At 41.4% G+C, this 22,485-nt stretch overlaps 1 protein-coding gene and 1 long non-coding RNA gene across 6 annotated transcripts in view; both read left to right on the top strand.

The window, feature by feature from the left end:
• Window positions 1-22,485, top strand: part of LOC101166705 (filamin-C) — a 152,812-nt gene that overhangs the window by 115,392 nt on the left and 14,935 nt on the right. For all 5 annotated transcript variants that reach the window (XM_023952378.1, XM_023952375.1, XM_023952374.1 and 2 more), the window contains 11 exons: window positions 316-415; window positions 13,863-14,003; window positions 14,445-14,573; window positions 14,894-15,067; window positions 15,332-15,493; window positions 15,728-15,931; window positions 16,007-16,159; window positions 16,324-16,446; window positions 16,561-16,770; window positions 17,448-17,717; window positions 17,860-17,997. In XM_023952378.1, the coding sequence (XP_023808146.1) occupies window positions 316-415; window positions 13,863-14,003; window positions 14,445-14,573; window positions 14,894-15,067; window positions 15,332-15,493; window positions 15,728-15,931; window positions 16,007-16,159; window positions 16,324-16,446; window positions 16,561-16,770; window positions 17,448-17,717; window positions 17,860-17,997 (1,804 nt within the window). The remainder of the gene's footprint in view (window positions 1-315; window positions 416-13,862; window positions 14,004-14,444; window positions 14,574-14,893; window positions 15,068-15,331; window positions 15,494-15,727; window positions 15,932-16,006; window positions 16,160-16,323; window positions 16,447-16,560; window positions 16,771-17,447; window positions 17,718-17,859; window positions 17,998-22,485) is intronic.
• On the top strand, window positions 2,335-12,323 carry LOC111946932. The gene is made up of 2 exons (XR_002872749.1): window positions 2,335-3,267; window positions 10,989-12,323. It is a non-coding gene; the product is annotated as an uncharacterized LOC111946932 (long non-coding RNA).

Consider the following 22,485-nt stretch of genomic DNA (forward strand, 5'->3'; position numbering starts at 1 on the left):
GTTCTGTATGTTTAGAGAAGCCTGCTGCAATTTCCTGACAGTGACTTTTCAAAGTAAGACCTCGTCCTCATCTTCTGGCTGGTCATGTGTTTGACCTCTGCTACAATGTGTGAATGTTTTTATGGTAGAAACTTAGCAGCCTCAGAAACGTCACTCTACTGTCATTCTACTGTCAATCTGATGGACTACTTAACTTCAGTTTTAAATTAGACAAAAAAAACATTTGCTTTAGACTTATTCATCAAATTTGATTTTTTTCATGAAGCTCTGTGCTCCTCTTGTACTTAATCGTGAAGTTTCCTGGCTCTGGTTTAGGCCACAGATGATTCGGTGGGCCCCGCTGAAGGTATAGAGCCCACACTGCGCCCCTTCAGTCTGGTCATTCCCTTCACAGTGCAGAAAGGACAGATCACAGGTACAATGAGTGTGCCGGCTTGGTCATTTTTTCACACAGACGAGAGGCGTTCGAGTTCCTTGTACTGCTGTTTAATGTGGTGTTCCTTTCTTTAAACTTTACACCGCATCAACATCCGTAGAACTAGCAAACAAAAGTAATAATTAACTATAACATATGAATTGCACATCTTCATACCAATAATGCAAAAAATAATACACATACATACCACTTTGGCCTGCTAATGAACCAACCGGTGAACTAAAACACAAAAAATCTTCTTAATTGTTCTCTTACTGCTGTCTGTCGTGCTGACTTCGCATGTGCTGCTCTTATAGGAAACAGGAAGTGCCTATTACAACCTGTAGCTGAACTCAGGTAAACTAAACATTAAAAACTCTTCAAAATTCAATCTTACTGCTCCTAAAGCTTCATAGGTGTGATATAAAATGTAGAAAATACAAATATTTAAATCTACAAATTAAAGAAAAATAATTAAAAACGTTTTAGGTAGCACTGCGGCAGAGCGCCCTCTGCTGTCAAAATAAATAACTACTAAGACATCAACTGCTATAATGAGGTATCTGAGTACTTCTACACCTGTCAGAAATCCCCACGCTCACACTCATTACTCAACAGTCCTAAGTCTCTTTATCCCGACCACTTCATTGTTGGCCTCTGCCAACTCTGTTCATACAGCACTACTTTACCATCAACTGGTATATTCAGTTATTATCCAACAGAGGTATAGACCTCAACACTGACTATCAGTTTAATTTCACTTAAATACTTCTTCCACTTTCCAGCATGGAGCTCTGTCCTAGTCCAATTAGGAAGTTCTGACGTTTCTGTTCTCCTTGTTCAGACTTCCCATCTTTGAGCTTGATTCCAATGAATTTCTAACTACTAACCCATAGTAACAAATCACAATAAAAGCATCTATAGGCTAAATGCGAACCATGTTTCAAAGAGCTTCTTTCCCAGCCAAAATTAGTTTATGTATTTTTTGTGAAGATTTCCTTTGATCTAAAATGGGTTTATATTTGTAATAAATAGCCCTACAATGGACTGGAAAACCATCCAAGGTTAACCTGGCATTTTCCAAACAGTATGATAGGCCCCAGCATCCCCATCATCCTGATGGCTTAAGAAAATGGATGGATTTATAAAAACTGCGGTCTTGTTTGTAGCTTTTGGTTCAATGGGCTCATAGCTGAGAATATAATTTCTTAGCTCTGCTGCATGGTGTTCTTGAGGGAGAAATGCACACGTCACAGAATGCAAACTTTATCATCACAAGATTTCAATATTTACAACATTAAAAAAGTATCCCTTCCTGTTAATAAAAGGCCATAAGGTGAACCAAGAAAAGTATGTATGTATGTATGTATGTATGTATGTATGTATGTATGTATATATATATACATATATATATATATATATATGTATATATATATATATATATATATATAAAAAAAAAAAAACGCCCCTCTCACCCTCCGCGGGTGAGAGGTGCAGGACTGTCATGCAGGAAACCCGGGTTCGATTCCCAGGGCGGAATGAACAATAAATGGCAATGAAAAATGGGGCAATTACCATGACAATGGAAATGGGGCAATTACCATAACAATGACGGGCAATTAACATCACCCAGTGAGGGTCCTTGGGCAAGACCCTTAACGCTACCGCCTACCTCACAACATGAGAGACAATGAACCACATGTCATGCCGGCTCAGACGTCGCCCGGCCAAACAAGGTCTGCGTCAGGTGCTGAGGGACCAGAGCACCCTGATGGAAAGTGGGCTACTGGAACAAGACAGAAATGGACTAGATGTGATATATATATATATATATATATATATATATATATATATATATATATATATATTGATTTTGGTTTTGTCTGTTTTATTTATAAAAATTCCCTTCAGCAACAAAATATCTTTCACAGATTGAAATTTAAATATGTATGCTAAGAATTTTAGATAGATATTAAAAAATTTGCACTTTAAGAAAGTGGGTTAGGGTTAGGGTTAGGTCGTATCTCAACACTGCTTAACTACAATGTGTAGATTCAAGAAAAGAAATACACAATTTAAACACAGAAACACAGACACCAACACAGTACATGAGACTTAGTGGGTGGGGGTGGGGGGTTACCTGTGGATCAATCCAAGAGTGCAGCTGTAAAGCACATCTCCAGACAATGCACAGGAGGGGGGGTGAGTAGTAAGAATGCAGAGGTCAAGAAGGGATGGGCAGAGAGTGTCATCCTTTGCACACAGCTGTTTTTACACTCTGTAGAAGCAAATATGTTTTGGTAGAGCCAAGGGTAGCAGCACTCAGCTCACGAGGGGAGTCTGGTTAGATTAAATTCTTTTGGGCGCTTGCAGTTATTTGTTCTGCTGGTTGAGTCCTTGACTGGTCTGGCAGATTTGGAGGGAGATTTTGATCCAAAAGTGGGCATTTTAGACCAGTCCTCCCTCAATTCAAGCAGAAACACGGTCCAAGTTGACATCCATCTTCCGCACAAGTTTAAGGGTCGCAAGACCCTGCTTAAGTGGGCAAGACAAGCACAGTGCTTTTGATCCATTCATGAAAGTTTCTCGTTGTGAGTCTCTACTGCCCGAAGAATTTTCACACAGAGCTTGGACTGATCGCCTCTCTCCGTCTTTTGCTCCCAGACTGCCCAATAAATCAGAAATCTTCCAATCCCAATTGGGAGAAATCCAATTATCAGAAATCCGAATAGATGCATATCTTTTATATCTTCCAGAGACAGCTGAGCCAAGGACACCAGCCTCTACTTGCCCCATAGATTGTTGGTGTATCCAGTCGCATGGGTTCCGTCTGGGCAGAAAGGGTCCTGTAGGTTTCCATTAAACCTATCAGGGCGGGAGCGTGTGGCTGACGCATGTTCTCCACAAGAAAAAAGCAAAACAAACAAAATGGTGGAAGTGTGCGAAAGAAATGGGGGAAAAAAAGGATGTCATCCACTTGCAGTCGTTTCCTTGCTTTATTAACATCCACAAAAATAAAAATAAAACAACAAACATAAAATCCACTTACTTTCTTATTCTTATATGAACTTGAACATAAACATGTACATGATCAAAAAAAGACCGTCGCGCTCCTCACTCTGTCTCCTGCAACTACCGACACACCAAACTCCCCCGCCCCTCTCTCATGTCGGGTGCGCTACGTTCTTAAAGGTACAGGATCCTATTTCTCTGCACATAACAAAAATCTTCTAATATATACACAACCGATATATTATTCAAATAATCTTGATAGAGAAAATAAAACGCAGCAAAAAATATAACTGAGATCAAACATTATCTACTTTCATAACTAAAACTAAGTTCAGGTTTAAACTCCACCAATTGAAATTAACATAAATCTTGTGACCTCACATATGGCACTTACATTCCGGCCCCTAATTGTTTTAACAGTGCAAACGATTTTAAAACAATTACAATATTTCTTCACTGAATCACGAAACAAAAATCATCATCACTGATCTTATAAATTGTCCAGACTTTAACAATCAATCTACATCCAGCCCGTCTTCGGCAAGTGTGAGGAGAAAAAATCTGGAACTTGGGTCTTAACTAACATTCAGTCTTTATCACTGGCTCATTCAGACTCCAGAAGAAGACAGAGCTTTGTAATGGGTCTGTCCAGGATGCTAGTCTTTGTCTTTATCCTCACTCTGCGAACAAAAGCCTTGTTGTCAGGAATCACTTCAATGATTTTTCCCATAATCCAAGAGTTTCTTGGTGCAGAGTCATCTGCAAGAAGAACCACGTCTCCTTCTGAAAAGTTCCTGGAAGCTGTGGCCCACCGCTGACGCTCCTGAAGTTGAGGAAGATATTCCTTGATCCATCTCTTCCAAAATAGGTCAGCGATATACTGCACCTGCCTCCATCTACGCCGTGCATACAGATCATCTTTGTTGAAAAGTCCAGGTGGCATGTTTGGTTTCTTTTTCAACAGCAACAAATGATTAGGAGTAAGTGCCTCCAAGTCATTCGGGTCGCTGGATGCTGTTGTTATAGGTCTACTGTTTATAATAGACTCCGCCTCACACAAGACTGTGTGAAGGCCTTCTTCATCCATGATCTGTTCCTTGACAGTGGAGTTCAACACCTTCCTTACTGACCTGATAAGCCGCTCCCATATTCCACTATGATGTGAAGCAGCAGGAGGGTTGAAAATCCACTTAATGCCATGTTGATGGAACAGATGGTGAAACTCAGAAGTATTCCAATCAGCAATGGCCGCCTTCAGCTCACGGTTGGCGCCAGTGAAATTCGTCCCATTATCTGAGCGTATCTCTTTAACCTGTCCTCGTCGTGCTAAAAAGTGTCGTAAGGCATTTATGCAGGAATCTGTGTCCAGAGTTGAGGCAAGTTCAATATGCACTGCACGCACAGCCAGACACTAAAATAAAACTCCGTACCTCTTTACAAGGCATCTTCCACGTCGGACATCAAAAGGTCCGAAATAGTCCACACCTACTCTGGTAAAAGGCGGATCGTCTGGTAAGACGTGGTCTTGTGGTAAATCAGCCATTAGTTGCTTTCCTACTTTTCCATGTAATCTGCGACAGGTGACACACTTTCTGCAGATTGTTCTGATGGCTGCATTGGCACTTGTGATCCAAAACTTCTGACGTAACTCTGAAAGCATGTGGTTGCGCCCTCCATGCCCAGTCTCTTTGTGAATCTGATAAAGAACCAAGCCTGAAATGTGGAAATCTTTGGACAGGATGATAGGTTGCTTGCTGTTCTCTGGCATAGCAGCCCGACTCAAACGTCCACCAACTCGTAACACCCCATCCTGAAGAACAGGATTCAACCTGTACAAAGGACTGCTTCGCTTCATATTTCTGTCCTTTGCCCAGACTTTTAACTTCTTCAGAAAATTTCTCATTCTGACAAAATTGGATGTCACACAACTCTGCCATGTCAAGTTCTTTCACCGAAATTGGTGCACCTTTGTACTTTCTTTTAAAGTTTTCCAATTGACTTTGGACCCACTGGTGACCACTGTCATGCCCAGCTTCCTCACAGGCCACATGCAAGTCTTTGCGTTTTTGGCAGAGACTTTGAAGTAAAGTTTTAAGCTTCAAGAACCGTGCTACAGTTCGTTTCAACTTATACCATGATGAGAAGTAGCCGATCAGTTTTTTGAACGGAACTACATTTTCTTCAGCACTCATCATGTTCACTGCAACTCTTTTGATCTCTGGATCATCTGCAGCTGTTTCTGCATCACTTGATGGCATCTTTGGCCAACACTCAACAGGCTTGCAAAGGAAATCTGGCCCTGACACCCAATTTTGATTTTTCATGAAATCACTCACCCTTTGCCCTCTAGAGGCGGTGTCTGCTGGGTTCTTGTCAGTGCCGACGTGTCTCCATTGTCTAACATCCGATGCTTGCAGAATGGCTGAAACTCTGTTTGCCATGAACGTCCGGTAACGTGTTGTCTCATTGTGTAGATACTTTAGGTCAACTGTACTATAAGTCCAGAACACTGATTGTGTGAGGTCCAGTTGCAGCTCTCTTCTCAGAACGGCATCCATTTTTACCGCCACTGTGGCCGCTGTCAACTCCATCCTTGGGATGGTTGGTGCCCTCAGAGGTGCCACTCGGGACTTGCCCAGCATAAACGCACAGTGTGGCTTGTTAGTCATGCTCCGCATCAGGAGATAGCTGACTGATCCGTACGCATCTTCACTTGCATCTGCGAAGTGGTGTAATTGCGCAAATGCACACTTTCCAAAATCTTTAGGCTTCATGCATCTAGGGAGGTAGAAGTGCTCTAACGCAGGAAGACTGGCTAACCAGCCCAACCATCTGTCCTTGATGTCATCCGGTAATTTATCATCCCACCCAATCTTCAATCTGCACAAATCTTGCAACATAAGCTTGGCTGGCAACACAACTGGTGCCAGTATGCCTAATGGGTCATATACTGAGCCAATAACTGAGAGCAGACCCCTTCTTGTGAATGGGCGGTCTCTGATGGTGATTTTAAATTTAAATGTGTCAGACCTTACACTCCAATTGAGACCAAGGGCTCTCTCCATTGGAAGCTCATCTCGATCGAGATCCAAGGTTTTCATCTCCTTTGATAACTCAGATTTTGGAATGGAGTCCAGGACTCTGCGGCAGTTACTCACCCACTTGTTGAGACGGAAGCCTCCGTTGCCACAGATTCTTCTAAGATCTTGGCACATTGATACAGCCTCCTCTTCTGTGGGAACAGACTTGAGGCAATCATCCACATAAAAGTTCTCCAGTACTGTCTGCACAATCTCTGTTCTGAAATGCTGACTTTGGTCTTCAGCACACTTCCTCAAAGCAAAGCTGACGCAACTCGGTGATGATGTTGCTCCAAACAGGTGCACTGTCATCTTGTGCTCTGCCAGAGGTTCACTGTAATTCCCGTCTTCCCGGTGCTGTAAATCTTCATCAGGCAACTGCACCGCGTAACCCTTCTGGAGAAGATCCTTCATGAACTCTGTATATTCCTTATGAAAGCAGTCATCCTTCTTGAACCTCTTTTTAAGACTCTGCGCTCGCTGTTCAGCCATTGTTCGATTGTTTGGCATGCTGAGCATCTTGATCTTTTTTGGCAAACAGACAACATAGTGGCCCTCTACCAGCTTAGTAGAGTCTGTTACTAGGTCCATAAACTGGTGATCTTCTCTGGACAATTCCACTTCCTCGTGTTTTCCTCCTTCTGGGAAATCCATCTGAAACTGTTGCAGCCACCAATGTTCCAAATTTGCTGCTGAAATCCTGTTTGCTACAGCTTTCATTGGTTTCTATTGTCGTAGTAGCTGCAGCTTTCTCTCAAAGGCCCATTTATTGTCCAACCAAGTTTGGTTCTCACTGCGTATGGTCCATTACCAACGCTGCTCACAACCTCCCATGGCTCCATGGCCTTTGGTGCATTTGCTCCAATAAGCAAGCCAATGTTAGCTTCAATATGAGGCAGTTTTATGTCTTTAAGGTAGGGCCACCTTTCAAGGTCCTTCTGTAGTGGAATGTTTTCCTTTCCCACAGGTATTGTCTTATGAGTGAAAGCATGTGGGAGATCAATAAACTCATCACTTGACAAACTGCTGACCTGTAAACCGGACACGACGTAAGTAGCCACAGGTTTTTCTTCACTCATGGTTCTCAGTAGCATATCTGTCTTTCGTCCGTTAACCTTTAAGTCGTTCATTAGCGACTCCGTGCAAAATGTAGCCGAGCATCCTGGATCCAGAAAGGCATAGGTTTGCACCATTGTGTTTCCTGTCTTTGATTTGACTCGAACTGGAATTATTGCAAGCGTACAATCATCCTCTCCGGCCCCAGTGAGATCCGGCTCGTCAGACTGAGCACGCACAAATGCGCCCAATACTGTTTGACCATCATTGTTATCTGTCCTCCTTTCTGCACCAGAAACTGAGTCCTTTTTCTTAATGTGCAGGAGTGTGGGGTGTTTAAAAGAACATACCTCACAGCTCATTTTATTTTTGCAGAATTTACTCAGGTGACCATGCTTGAGGCAGCTGAAACAAAGTCCTTCATTCTTCAAATAGTCCAGTTTTTCTTTGTGGGATTTGCCTTTTAACATGTCACAGGTCGCTACTTCATGCTCACCTTTGCAAAAGAGACACGGCGAGGTTGCTGAGGTGGTTGTAGCTGAGTGTTTAATAGATTCTGCATCTTTTCTTTGTTTATCCAACTGAACAGCACTTGTGATGAATGACTTCTTAGCTATGCCTTTTCTTGGCCCTTTTTGATCACTTTGTTTAAATGAAGATGTTTTAGTTGCAATGCTGTCCCTTATTTCACCAAAGACTGGATGAAGAGCAACTTTGGCCTGCTTACTGATGTACTCAGCCAAGTCCTTAAACTTTACTCGTCTTTCACATTCTTCCTGTATGCTCCACACAATACTTCTCCATTTTTCCCGCAGCTTGAATGGAAGCTTTGCTACAATGGCTTTTAAGTTTGCAACATTGTCTAACTCTTCCATGTAGCTCACTTCAGTCATGGTGTTACAGCAGGCTGTCAGGAAGAGTGAAAATGCATTTAAAGCCTCTGCATCCTCTGGCTTGATGGGTGACCAGTCCAATACTTTGTTCATGTAGGCTGAAGCAATTTTGTAGTCATTTCCAAAATGCTCCTTCAATAGCTGTTTAGCCCTTTGGTATCCTCCTTCTGGTCTCATATGAAGGCAGCTTTTAATCAACTCCTTGGGCCGTCCTTCAGTGAACTGTTCCAAGTAGTAGAGACGATCCTTGAAGCTTTCTGCGCGGGATTCAACACCATGCTCAAATGCTCTTATAAATGAGTTGTAGTCTAGTGCAGTGTTTTTCAACCTTTTTTGAGCCACGGCACACTTTAACCTTGACAAAAATCCCGCGGCACACCAGCATCCCAAAAAAAAAAAAAAAAAAGCAGAAACTCATAGTCTGTTTTGATCTACAGCCCCCCCCCCCGGCAATCTGACGTGCATTTTTGTGATAATTGTGGCAGAAAAAGCAGGAAGTTGCAGATGTTTTTCTAAAAGATGTAATAAAAGTTAAGTTACATACAAACTGTATGTTCGTTGTGTTTTCAAGACGCTGTCCCTTTAAGCCAATGCATCATGGGAGATGTAGTGTGAAAACTGCGAGAAAACGGCAGAAAGACTCGCGTCTCTGAGCTTCATGGTTTTGTTCACTTGTTCCACGGTCTGATACCGGATTCTGTGGAAAGCTACACCGCTAAAGACGAGCTTTAGCTGGTATTTTTGTCGGAACTGACTGAGTTATGAGCTAAATTGGAACAAGGAAGTGGAGACTTTAACCACTTCTGATTGGTCAGACTGATGACGTGTGATTAAGCCTTCAAGAATGATTGGTGGAGTCGTGGAGACAGTAAAAGCTGCGGGACTTTTCCTTACACAGTTATAGCTGCAGCTATTTCGCGTTACCGTCATTCTTATCAAAATGTCTTTAATAGAATCAAATAAACACAACGAAAAAAGTATTTTATGATCGTTTATAGTCCTAACTACTCAGTGTTTTATCAGGACCTGTTTGGATGAACAAAGAGCTGATTTCCTGGAGATGCTTAATGTTTTTAGATCAGTTAATGAGGGCAATTTTCCACGGCACACTTGACCATCTCCCACGGCACACTAGTGTGCCGCGGCACACTGGTTGAAAAACACTGGTCTAGTGGATCACCGCTGAAAGTTGGGATATCTAATGGAGGTAATGAAATCATTCTTTGCTGCTTGACCATTAGCTCTGTAATGTTGTTCTGTCACGCCATAATGCTGCAGAGCGTTTCAACTGCATGAACGTCAGTGGGGGTCTAAGGGCAGGGATGCCAGTATAGCTTAGTCAGTTTGTTAGTTCATTTTAGTATTTTTCTATTGAACTCTTTGTATTCGTGATCCTTTTGATTTCATGTTTTACTTCGAAGCCCATCGAGACAACTGTTGTTGTGATTTTGGGCTATACAAATAAAATTGAATTGAATTGAATTGAATTGACATGATCTTCACTTGGCTGGTAAAAAGGGACAAACCTTGGTTGTGGTGGTCTGATCTCACATTGTCTTTTTCTCATGTCATTGACTGTGCTTTGCCTCTCATGTAATGGCAAAAATTCAGACTCGTTAGTAGTTCCTCCTTGATCACTGACGTGCGACAAGTGTTCATTTTCATAACTTTTCAAAACCTTGAGTTTAGCATCAGCGGCAGCGATGGCAGTTTGTATATCTAAAGCTTCTCTTTTTGCTTTCAATTCAGCTTCTTGACGTTCAATGTCTTGCTTTTGCTTAAGAGCCAAGAGCCGCAGCTTTAGCTTGTAATGCAGCTCTTTCCACTTCAGCCTTGAGGCGTGCAGAAGACGCAGTGGAAACTTTGCTCCCAAAAGTTGATGCACGTTGCCTGCTCCTATAGCTTTCAGCGACTGATGCCATTGATATGCTGTCTGTTGGGTGCACGTCTGCATCACATTCTTTAGCTTGATCCGCACGATCCTCTGCTGTCTGCACCCATTCCTCCACTCGCTGCATAAACTCACGAACATGCCGTAGTTTAGGCTCAAACCATGAACTTTGATCCTTTTCCAGCTCTTCTTTGCTCAGAAGACATGTTAAAGCATCATTCATCTTACGAAATTCTCCTAGGGAGTCCTGCACGTTTATACGCAACTTCTGCTTCACTATGCTCATATTTGCATCTTCTTCCATTAACTGTTCAATCTCGTTGGCTTGGCATGTTAAATGTCCCAATTTAGCTCTACGAGATTGAGTTAACCGGTAAATTTTTTATTCAACAGCCTTTTCGGTCATCTTCGGTTCTCTCTTTCCACAAGGTGGCTCATTAAAATCTTTTTCCATATTTCCGATAAGCTCAAAGTTTTACCTTTTTGCTTCTCCTTTATATGATCCGCAGAAGCCACTTGTCTACACTGACTTTTCTTGAAAAGGTCTTTCGCCTCTAGTAATCTTCAGAAAAAGTTCACAGTTTCAAATGTTCTTTTCCGCTAGAAAAAGCATGGAGGGTCTTTTTTTGACTTAAATGTAGGTTTCCAATAAACCTATCAGGGCGGGAGCGTGTGGCTGACGCATGTTCTCCACAAGAAAAAAGCAAAACAAACAAAATGGTGGAAGTGTGCGAAAGAAATGGGGGAAAAAAAGGATGTCATCCACTTGCAGTCGTTTCCTTGCTTTATTAACATCCACAAAAATAAAAATAAAACAACAAACATAAAATCCACTTACTTTCTTATTCTTATATGAACTTGAACATAAACATGTACATGATCAAAAAAAGACCGTCGCGCTCCTCACTCTGTCTCCTGCAACTACCGACACACCAAACTCCCCCGCCCCTCTCTCATGTCGGGTGCGCTACGTTCTTAAAGGTACAGGATCCTATTTCTCTGCACATAACAAAAATCTTCTAATATATACACAACCGATATATTATTCAAATAATCTTGATAGAGAAAATAAAACGCAGCAAAAAATATAACTGAGATCAAACATTATCTACTTTCATAACTAAAACTAAGTTCAGGTTTAAACTCCACCAATTGAAATTAACATAAATCTTGTGACCTCACATATGGCACTTACAGGTCCGCTTTCCCATTCCTTAGTGTGGAGAAACCTTTGTTAATCGAATTCAGAGACCAGCTGATCAGATCCATTTTCAGAGTGCAAAAAAGCAGAAGTTGTAAAAGGTTTAGAAAAATGCAGGCTCTGGGGCGGACAGAACAAAAAGCCTTGGGAACGGGCTGACACAGGAGGAGCAAGAGGAAAAGCAGTCTGTCCTCAGCGAGAGTCTAGCAGATCTTTTGTTTCCTTCACACAGTGTTGGCACTTATTTACAAGTTATTCTAGGACAGTGTTGCTGTCATACAGGAATATTTGTCTGCATCATATTTGCCTTGCCTGCACTTGCAGTGAACCAACTGTAGCCCACTCTGTAGCAAGACTGTTATTCATCCAGGTCACTTTTAATTTTCCATCCTCAATGTGCAATCCACTACCAATGGGTGAGGGAGTACACATGGTACCTTTCAGACAATTTCTCATTATTGCTGCTTGTTAATAATGTGTCCTTTCGCTGTGTGGGTGTAGAGAGTCACATGTTAGAGGCATGGATAGTTCTGGCAGAGCATAAGATGCCAGGTAAAATGCTTTGTCTCATCTGTTTCTGCAGACGACTGGTCGTACAGGTTCCAAATATATTCGCAAAGAATTTCAAAGGTGAACTGATCCAGCCTAAAACTTTTACCCACGTTTGCAAATCCAGTGAGGCATTCCTCTTTCTCACAGGCAGTAAAACCCTTTCCCCCCTAGACATTAAAAACACTTGTAGAGTCACAACCTGAAAATGTATGAATCCCAAAAATGGATTAGCATACACTGATTCCAAGAGCTGAGGTCACCTGAGGTCATCTATGATCCTTGTTCTGTTGATAGTTCCTGTGTGGAAGTACAACCTACAAAGCAGATCTGTCACGTTTTGTTTCAGGGACCCAAAGTAAGACTAATTCATCAGTGCAAAAAAACAGATTTATTTATTCTTAAACTTGGAGGATTTCAGGTGCCAGAGGCATACAGTCAATGCACAGATGCTAGGAAGACAGGAGAAGGTAAATGATGGAGAAATTATTAACCCTAACCCAGTACAGTTAATGTAAGGAGGCGTGGCTCCAGACACGGAAGTCAGTAAGTAAAAAAACGCTCGTAGGAGTGTGGTATAACTCAGGATCCTGGTGGCTCCTTCCCTACTCCCTTCCCTAAATGGGATTTAACAAAAATAAAACATATACAAATTAACATCCTGTATAGGACCCTACATGAAAACATGCAAAATGTAATCTACTGAATTAGTTTTGAAATCGTCTCAACTCTAAAGAAAATTCCAGTAGTGTTTGTGAGGGTGTAAGAGAGAGACAGATTATTTTCCCCACATACCTGCCGATAAGGTCTGTGCAAGTGGAAGATGATCCTTCATTGTTGGGTTAAAACAACCTGCAACATCCGAATAACAACAGAAGGAAAGAAAGACAACAGACCAAAGGTACCGTTAAACGAGGAGAGCGAAAAGAGAAAAATCCCAGCAACAATCTCTCTCCACTCTGGCGCATATTCTGTTGTCTCCTCTTTTATTAATTTTGTTGGGTATTCCCTAATTTACACATGCGCTGAGCTCTAAGGGGGGAAACAAATAAAACCCAGCTGCAGCACTATCAGAAAACATTATTTGCAACATGTCCGTCTTTTCACAGTCTTCCCACATCATCTTTGGTGCTGCAAAGTCTTCTCTCACAGATAACTGACACAAAGAAGCCCTCGATTTCATTCTTGACACAGTTAACACATAGCCTTCACGCTGATGCTGTACTTGTATTATCATCCCACCCTCCCCTCTCATCCTGTCCAAGCGGCTAAAACTTAATAAAGTTCACATCTGTTACAAAAGGGATTTATATGAACACACTCGAAGAGTAAAAAACAACCCCGATTGTAAAAGCAAAATATGTCCATCACAAGAGGCACTCAGTTGCATGCTGTGTGGTAATATGCTGGATAGGACAAAAACTGACAAAGACATTTACAGATGAAGTAGGACAGAGCTGCATGAATTTGGGTAATTATTGTTCCTTTTCTGTTTTGATATTTCCATACGTTGGGAATTGTGGGACAGAAATCAAACAATCCAAAATCTGTTTTGTCTTCTGGAGGAAAAAAAATAATTAAATCAGGGCTGTGAAGCAGAATCACTCTATTTGGAAAGTCTCAGCATTTTAGATTTTCAGATTTTCATGTCCAGAATATTTCAAACAGAACCACAGTGGTTGGTTGGGGAATACGTCAACTTTGGTTATAGTCTGAACTAAACCACATTTTGCTAACTACGTTTTTGCTGACGACCCTTTTTCAGGACAAGTCAAAATGCCTTCTGGACAAACGGCTCAACCGGACATCACTGACAACAGGGATGGAACTGTTCTGGTGAAATACACCCCGACAGAACGAGGCCTTCATGAAATGGACATCAAGTATGATGGCAGTCATATTCCCGGTAAGTTTTAAAAGAACTCCTACCACTGCTTTACTGCTCTGCTTTGTTCATACGACACCTTGTTCCCAATTTACCTCATTATTATTGTAAATCACTGCTCCACCTGATTCTCACTCCTTTTCATTCATTCTTCACCTTACTGCTACACATCATTCCTATTCCACCTTCTATCCATTTTTTAAACTTGCTATACTTTATTCTTTTTTGCCTCATTCATGTTCCAATTGTTTTTGCACAACCTTGTTTTCAGTTTGGCTTCTCCACCTTGTTCACACCATTGCTCCACCTCATTTCTGTTCCACCCTCCTAATGATCCAGCAAGGCATGCTCAGACAGAATTTTTTTTGTTTTTTTTTTACCTTCACTAAATATGTTTGTTTCTTTAAATGTTTGTTTAAGGGTCATTTAACTTTATTCATATCTATTTCTGCTTTTTTTTAGGAAGCCCACTCCAGTTCTTTGTTGATGCCATCAACAGCTCTCATGTGACAGCGTATGGTCCAGGTTTGAGCCATGGCATAGTCAATGGAGTAGCTTCATTTACCATCATCACCAAAGATGTTGGAGAAGGTACCACAATGATTGTGATTGTTCTGAAATCAACTTGTTTATTCACTTTTCATCTCTTAGATTTGTTGAACAGATTTGTCTAAACAAACTTGACTTTGATTCACGGGTTAAACCAGGTTTAAAAGGATTAAATGGCACGAAGAAAACATTAACGAGTTTTGTTGTTGAATTTTTTTTTTTTAAGAAATTGAATTCAAAAGGTTATATTTTTCTGAAAGCATTAAGTCTTTTAAGATCGTCAGTTGAATGAAGATTAGACCAGGGACAGAAAAGAGTCAGAAAACAACATTGAGAATCATGTCTTCTGCTTCTCTTCACAGGCGGTTTGTCTCTTGCAGTTGAAGGTCCGTCCAAAGCAGAGATCAGCTGTAAAGACAACAAAGATGGAACGTGCATTGTGTCTTACGTGCCTACGGAACCTGGAGACTACAACATTATTGTCAAATTCGATGAAAAACACATCGCCGGCAGTCCCTTTACAGCCCGGATCATTGGTACAAAAACACTTTATTAACTTCTCTGAAGGCTGTCAAGAGAAAATAGTCTTATTCACACAAAGCTGAATTCAAATTTTAAAAGCTGGTCTGATCATCCTGCAGTCAGATGAACTTTTAACATTTTTTCTGAGAAGGGGAAAAACTGCTAAAATCAATGTTCATTGTTTTATTGATTTATAAAGATATTTTTTAGGTATTTTTGTACACAGAATGTATGTACTTCAAAAGACAGTGGTCGGTTTGTTTGTTTTTGTTCTCCAGGTGAAGAGACCATAATAACACCCCAACTTAATGTTGGGGCAGCGACAGACGTCTCTTTAAAGATCTCTGAGACTGACCTGAGCAGCCTGACGGCAACTATTAGAGCAGAATCCAGTTACGAGGAGCCATGTGTCCTGAAGAGACTGCCCAACAAGCACATTGGTGAGTTCTGTATTCAATCTCTATTCGGCCTGAACCAAACACCTGTTTTCATGAAAAACAGTGATGATGGATCACCTTCATCAGGCTGATTAAAGTTTATGAGGTTTGTAGTTCCAAACAGACTTTAATGCAAAGTATTATTGTTTGTCCTAGAGGGGGTTAGCTTGTCCTAGCTTCTCCTTGCTCTCATGTCATTGAAATAATCAAACTAGCCCAACATCCTTGTGTCTTCAGGAATTTCCTTCACACCCAAGGAAGTTGGAGAACATGTGGTGAGCGTGAAGAAAAATGGCAAACATGTGACTAATAGCCCATTTAAAATCATGGTAGGTGAGTCTGAAATTGGAGATGCCAGCAAAGTGAAAGTTTATGGTCAGGGGCTAGTGGAGGGACACACACTTGAGGTCTCTGAGTTCATAGTGGACACCAAAAATGCAGGTAAGCATTTAGTGTGTATGCCAGCTTCCTGACACAGATTCCAGTGCTTATCGTCATGATGGTGTGGTTCTGCAGGCTACGGAGGTTTGGGTCTCTCCATTGAGGGGCCCAGTAAAGTGGACATAAACTGTGAGGACGTAGAAGATGGAAACTGTAAGGTAACTTTTTGTCCAACTGAACCTGGAAACTACATCATCAACATCAAATTTGCCGATCAGCATGTTCCAGGTAACAAAATGGCTGGCATGTTTATTTTTCGTTGAAAACATTCCCCTTCATAATAGTCATTATAAAATTAATTTTATTTCAAAAATATAGAATTTCAAACTGAGATCGTTAGACGTGTTTGTTAAATTTTCATATTTAGTCGTCTGATGGTTTTCTATAAACAGGAAGTCCTTTCACAGTGAAGATATTTGGCGATGGTCGAATTAAGGAAAGCATTACAAGGAAACGTCAGGCTCCTTCTATTGCTACTGTGGGGAGCACCTGTAACCTCAACCTCAAAATACCAGGCGAGTCGTTCCTTCAGTCCTTCAGTGCCTTTTTCACTGGTCTATACTCTCCTCCACCTTCTCTTTATCTATTTTCTATTCTGTCCTTCCTGCCTGGTTATTCTTTCTCTTCAGGAAACTGGTTTGAGATGGTTTCAGCTCAGGAACGTCTGACCCGGAAATTCACCCGCAGCAGCCATACCTACACTCGAACTGAACGAACAGAAATCAGCAAAACTCGTGCTGGGGAAACAAAGAGGGAGGTCCGGGTAGAGGAAAGCACCCAGGTCGGAGAAGATCCCTTCAGAGACGTGTTTGGGGACTTTCTTGGACAGGAGAGTCTGAGTGAGTTAACTTAATCATCGACGGGCCACAGCCTACGGTGTTTGCATGTGGCTAACTGTGTATGCGTATTTTCCCTATTGTTATTCATGACTTGTTTTGTAATAGTTTAGTTAATTTTGAAAGTTCTTCTGTCTGTGATTCAGACTTAATAGACCCTAAAATCACAAAAATACTTCATACTTTTAAGATTGATTTAAAGTACAAATCTTTCTATTTGACACCAGAGCATTTTTCAAAATTTCAGTTGAATTCAGTTAAAATAATATAAAAGGGCTAACTTGCTCCCAGAATTGTCAAAATGAGCTGTACATAAAAATCCACAAATCAATAAATCAAGAAAAAAATATTACAGGCATTAACTACAATAACTCTAATAACTAAAAAGTTTTACTGTCCAAGTCAGTCCAATTTAGTTTAATCAATTTCAGTTCAGTTCAGTTCAAATCTGTCCAGGGCAATTAAACATGGTTCAGTTCAGTTCATTTCTGTTCAGTCCAGTTCATTTCATTCCAGTTTGCCTCCATTCATTTCAGCCTATTCAGTCTAGTTCAGTATTTAGTTGACCTGTATTATCACAGTCAAAATCAATGGAATTTAGATTTTATTTGAGCTTCTGTAAGGACTTTACAAATGTGCATCAGAACTGCTCAGATTCAATTTTTTTCTCGCTTTTTCAGCTGAGACAGGGAACCAGGAAATGACTGCTCAGGTAACAAGTCCTGCGGGTAAGACAGAGGATGCAGAAATTATCAAAGGAGAGGACAGCACGTACAGCGTTCGCTTTGTCCCTCATGAAATGGGACCTTACAAAGTTAGTGTTAAATACCGGGACCAGCATGTCCCCGGGAGCCCCTTCCAGTTCACTGTGGGGCCTCTGGGTGAAGGCGGGGCCCACAAAGTACGAGCAGGAGGCACCGGGCTTGACCGGGGAGTGGCAGGAATCCCAGGTGAACAAAGTATAAATCTGTCATATTTCTAATTTCCCCTACATTCTTTCATTCATCATGATATGATTATATAAGAGCTGCCCTCTGGTGGTTACAGTGGGAACTGTAGCAGTAAACCTATTTTTGTGTTCTTTCGCTGCAGCGGAGTTCAGCATCTGGACAAGGGAAGCTGGCGCAGGGGGGCTGTCCATCGCCGTGGAGGGACCTAGTAAGGCTGAGATCACTTTTGAGGACAGAAAAGATGGCTCATGTGGAGTGGCATATGTGGTTCAGGAGCCTGGTAAGACCCACACACAGACTAATAATTTGGAATCAGATTCTAAACATGTCTTTGGTAATCACTAAGTTGGAGCTGATTATCTTCCAAAAAAATCATACTGACCTTTTGGTGTTTATGTAATATCTGAACATAAAAAAATTCTAATGTAACTCAGCTTTTGTTTTTTTTCCTTTAACTTGCCCTGTCCAGAGGCTGAGCAAACAGAGCAGAGCTGAAGACCTGTTGTGTTGGACATATTTTACTGTTACAAAACAGTAAGGGGCTTAAGGAAGTTGGAGGATGATCAAAGAACTGTGTGTGTGTGTGGGGGGGGGGGGGGGGTAATCACAACATCAGCAAGATGCTGAAAGTTTATAATCATTGCTGTCAGATGTAGATGTTAGTCAAAAGGGGCGGGGCTTGTCCACATACACCCACACCTGTTGGCTCCAAGAGTCTTGACATACAAACATGTCAACATGTACACAAAACAACTACACTGAGTTCTTTAATTATTCTTTATCAGACACGGTTTGTTTTTGTCAAATGTACCTTACATGTTTCGGTGGAATACCATCCGCCTTCGTCAGAGTCATCATCAGGTGGTAGTGTGTGACGTCTTTAAAAAACAGATGGTTGTGACTGACACACTTTGACAAGTGACTCCGCCCCTTGATGTCCGTTTTTTGCTGGAGGATGTTGCTCCAGGTGTGAGAGAGCAGGAAGGCCCCCTCATCCCAGTTCATGAAAGAGTGGGCTCCCTTTCGTATCTCCACCGCCTCCATGATCCATCTGCGGTGTCTGTTGTGCACAGTGCGGAGGACTTTGGCCTTTTCCCACGCCATGATGTGGTTTTCATGTTTGCAGTGGTCTGTTATGGCTGATTTCATATTTTCTGGAACTGCCTGTTGTCGTCTTGCTCTTGTAAGGGCCCGAGCATGTAGTGCAAGGACCCTGTTGTATCTGCTAGGTTTATTTTTTTCTCCGGAATAAAGTCGCCTTTTTAAGCCCTTTAACATACCTGAAAACTCACCAAATTTCGAACACACATCAGGAGTCGCGAAAAATTTAGTATTTTACCCATTTTCATGGGTGCACAAAAATGGCTCGATGCCGCCACCTAAAAAATTTGATTTTGACAGGGCATGTTAATCAGATGGAAACCTACAAAAACTCTCCTGGTACCAAGCTGTCACTCGCGCAGGAAGTCTGCTATATTGATGTCAATTTGTCATTTTTGCTGTATTTTGGTCATTTACAGGCCTCGTACCAGAACTAACTTCCCCTAGAGATTTGAGAATAACAACTCCAAAGTCCGTTTTAGCAAACTAGACACATGTCCGATGTTAAATTGCAAAGCTTTTACGTTTTTCAGGATGTTTGTTACCGTGGCGGCGCGTCGATCTTTGAAGTCATTTCAAAAACATAGGAAAATGGCCATTACTCAGCCATGCATAATCTAATCTGATCCAAATTTGATGTGCATGATTGTAGTCTGACTCTGAATACATCGGCAGTGGAAGAATCCGGAGCAGGTGTAGCGCCACCTGCTGGCAACAGGAAATTACATGTTTTACTTGGAGCATCACTGCTCTAGTGGGATGAGCCGACACACCTCAAAACTTTGTTCACCTGTTGAAAAGCCATTGAAGTTTACTCAGTTAAAAAAAAACATAACTTTCAAAGTGGGGGTGTGGTCGTGAAAAAAAGGACAAAGTTGGGCGTCTCGCCATGCAAACAAAAGTTGCTCTCACATGCACATTCCTTGTCCGATCTCACTGAAATGAAATAGATTTAAAGAAGCTTCCATTCTGAACCCATGGATATGACAATCTTGGACGAGCTCTATAGCGCCACCTAGTTATTGAAAAACACAGTTTTTGTCGCATTCTGCCCTATCTTTTCTCTGTGCTTCCTCCGACGTGCACGAAATTAAAACTGGAGATACTCAGAAGGTTCTTCTCTGATAATCTACAGTTTCATGGGTTTACACCTGACAGTGCCTGCGTGAGCAACCGCCAAACAGGAAGTGGTCGATTGCGCTTACTCATAGAATACAAATTCATAGGAAATCAGCCGTTTGTCTCAGGAAGCTAGGATTTCAGAATTAGATGCCTCTTATAAACTCTACCTTTGATATGCCACACTCTAGGGTCTACGAGAAACCTCATTACTTGATTTTGCTTATGAAATCTTGGACTGAACAAATATTTTTATAACTTCAGTTTGGGTTATCAGCACCAAACTTTCCCAAGTTATAAGCATTTATGTGTTACTGCTTCCTAAATATTTTCAGAATTTAAAAAGTTACAGGTGAATTTTGAGACAATTTTACATCCAAAAAGTCAAAAAGGTGTTTTTTAGGCAAAACTATGAACACATTTTTTTTTCATAATTTATCATTCAAATAACAACACTAAACTTTGGAAAAATGTAGGAATCTGTGTCGTAGGGCCTTCCATATTTTTTTCAAGATTTTAGGACAAACAGATAAATTTGAAAAAAAAATTTATTCATCACAAAAGCTATGCTTTGTCGGTCGGGACTCCAAATATTTCTTTTCCTTAACTTATTTTTCAACTTTCGACACCACCACACGTATAGCTGTACGTGTCAGAATGGTCCCTGAATATTATCACAATTTTTAAACAAACTGGTCAATTTTAAGATTTTCTTTCCTCTTACATGCAACAGCCTCTCTTCAGTTAGCCCTGCTCAGGGTCAGGTTACACTTCTCCTCCCCCTGCAGGGTTTCCTGCTCATATGTTAATTAGCCAGCAGTGTCGAGCTAGATGAGGAGTTAGAACAAGGCTCGGGAACCTTTTTGGCCGAGAGAGCCATAAACGCCACATAATTTAAAATGGGATTTCGTGAGAGCCATACAATATTTTTAAAACTAAACAGGCAGGTAGATATGTGCATTTTATGTAATTTTAACACTTTTAAAGTACAGTAAGCCTGTGAATTATTTTTAATAGGGCTTTGGTCTTTGTTATTGTAGAGGACTGAGTTGAATTGGGTGGCTGTTGGGTCGCGTTCTAAGTTCTGGAGTTCATTAAACGCATCAAGCAGAGATGCTGGTTGGCCCTCAGTTCTGTCGCTCAGCCTGTCGTTGGTGAGTTTGGACCAATTGGGGTTCAGCTATGGGCTGATGCAGCAGCGGGGGAATATAAAGTAAGGGGAGCGTTCTCAGCGGGAGAGATTCAGGTGTTGCTGAATGAGTTGTACAGTGCTGGTTACGGCCTGCAGTAACCAGAATAAAGAACCTTTAAAGAGGTTAAGTCTCCATGCCTCAGTGTGAGAAAGGGACGCTACATTATGCTGATGCTGATAAATGATGAGTATTTCTTAGCATCAAGGTGACTTCTGGTACTACATGGTGTCTGGTTGAGATGTGGTGAGTTTAAGCTTCATTCAGGCGTTGAGACTTCCATCCATTAAACATGATCATAGGTTTGTCTTAATGTTCTTTAGATGTGAAAAAGGCTGCTCACATGCAGACCTGGTGCAAAACATTGTCAGTACAGCAATACTCACACGCTGCAGAGAGGGTTAGGGTTAGGGTTAGATGTTTTTGAGCTTTTTTATTGACAAAATCAAGAATGTTAAGACCCTTATTAGCCCCCCTTCTTTCAGTCACTCCATCTCCACCTCATGTTCTACTATTCTCCACCAGTTTGAGCCTGTCAGTCTGTCCTATTTGGAAAAATTAATTAGTCAGATGAAGCCATCAGGGTCTCCCAATGATCCAGTTCCACCTCATCTTTTTAAAGAAGTGTTTCCCACTCTGGCTCCTTATGTTCTCAGAATAATTAACGGCAGTTTAGTTCACGGGATTGTGCCCTCGTGCTTCAAACATGCAGTAGTAACACCACTTATTAAAAAGCCCGGCCTGGACTCCTCCATTTTGTCAAACTTTAGACCAATTTCTTAGCTCCCTTTCCTTTCGAAGGTTTTAGAGAAAATTGTGTACTGCCAGTTAACAACATTCTTAGAGGAGAACAGCATTCTTGAGGTGTTTCAGTCAGTATTTAAACCCCGTCACAATACTGAGTCCGCGCTATTGATGGTTTCAAATGACATTTTTCTAGCAACGGATGCCGGTCACCATGTTGTTTTGGTTCTGCTCAATCTGGCAGCTGCATTCGACACAGTTGACCACCAAATCGTTTTTTCTCACCTTGAAAGCTGGGTGGGCCTTCGAGGTAGTGTTTTAGAATGGCTCAGATCGTACTTGACTGAGAGAAGCTTCTGTGTCCGTCTTGGACGTGCAGAATCCCGTAGAGCAACTCTTACATGTGGTGTACCTCAGGGCTCTGTTCTGGGACCTCTTCTTTTTTCATTGTACCTGCTTCCACTTGGGTCTGTTCTCCGCAAACACAGGATTTCATTCCACCTCTAGAAGCATATTCTGCTCAATAGTTTTTAGAGTGTCTTGATGACATTAAGACATGGATGTCATGGAACTTCTTACACTTAAACCAGGAAAAAACTGAGGTTCTGTTATTT

The sequence above is a fragment of the Oryzias latipes genome, chromosome 23 (assembly GCF_002234675.1).
Source record: "Oryzias latipes chromosome 23, ASM223467v1".
In the NCBI taxonomy this organism is placed as follows: Eukaryota; Metazoa; Chordata; class Actinopteri; order Beloniformes; family Adrianichthyidae; genus Oryzias; species Oryzias latipes.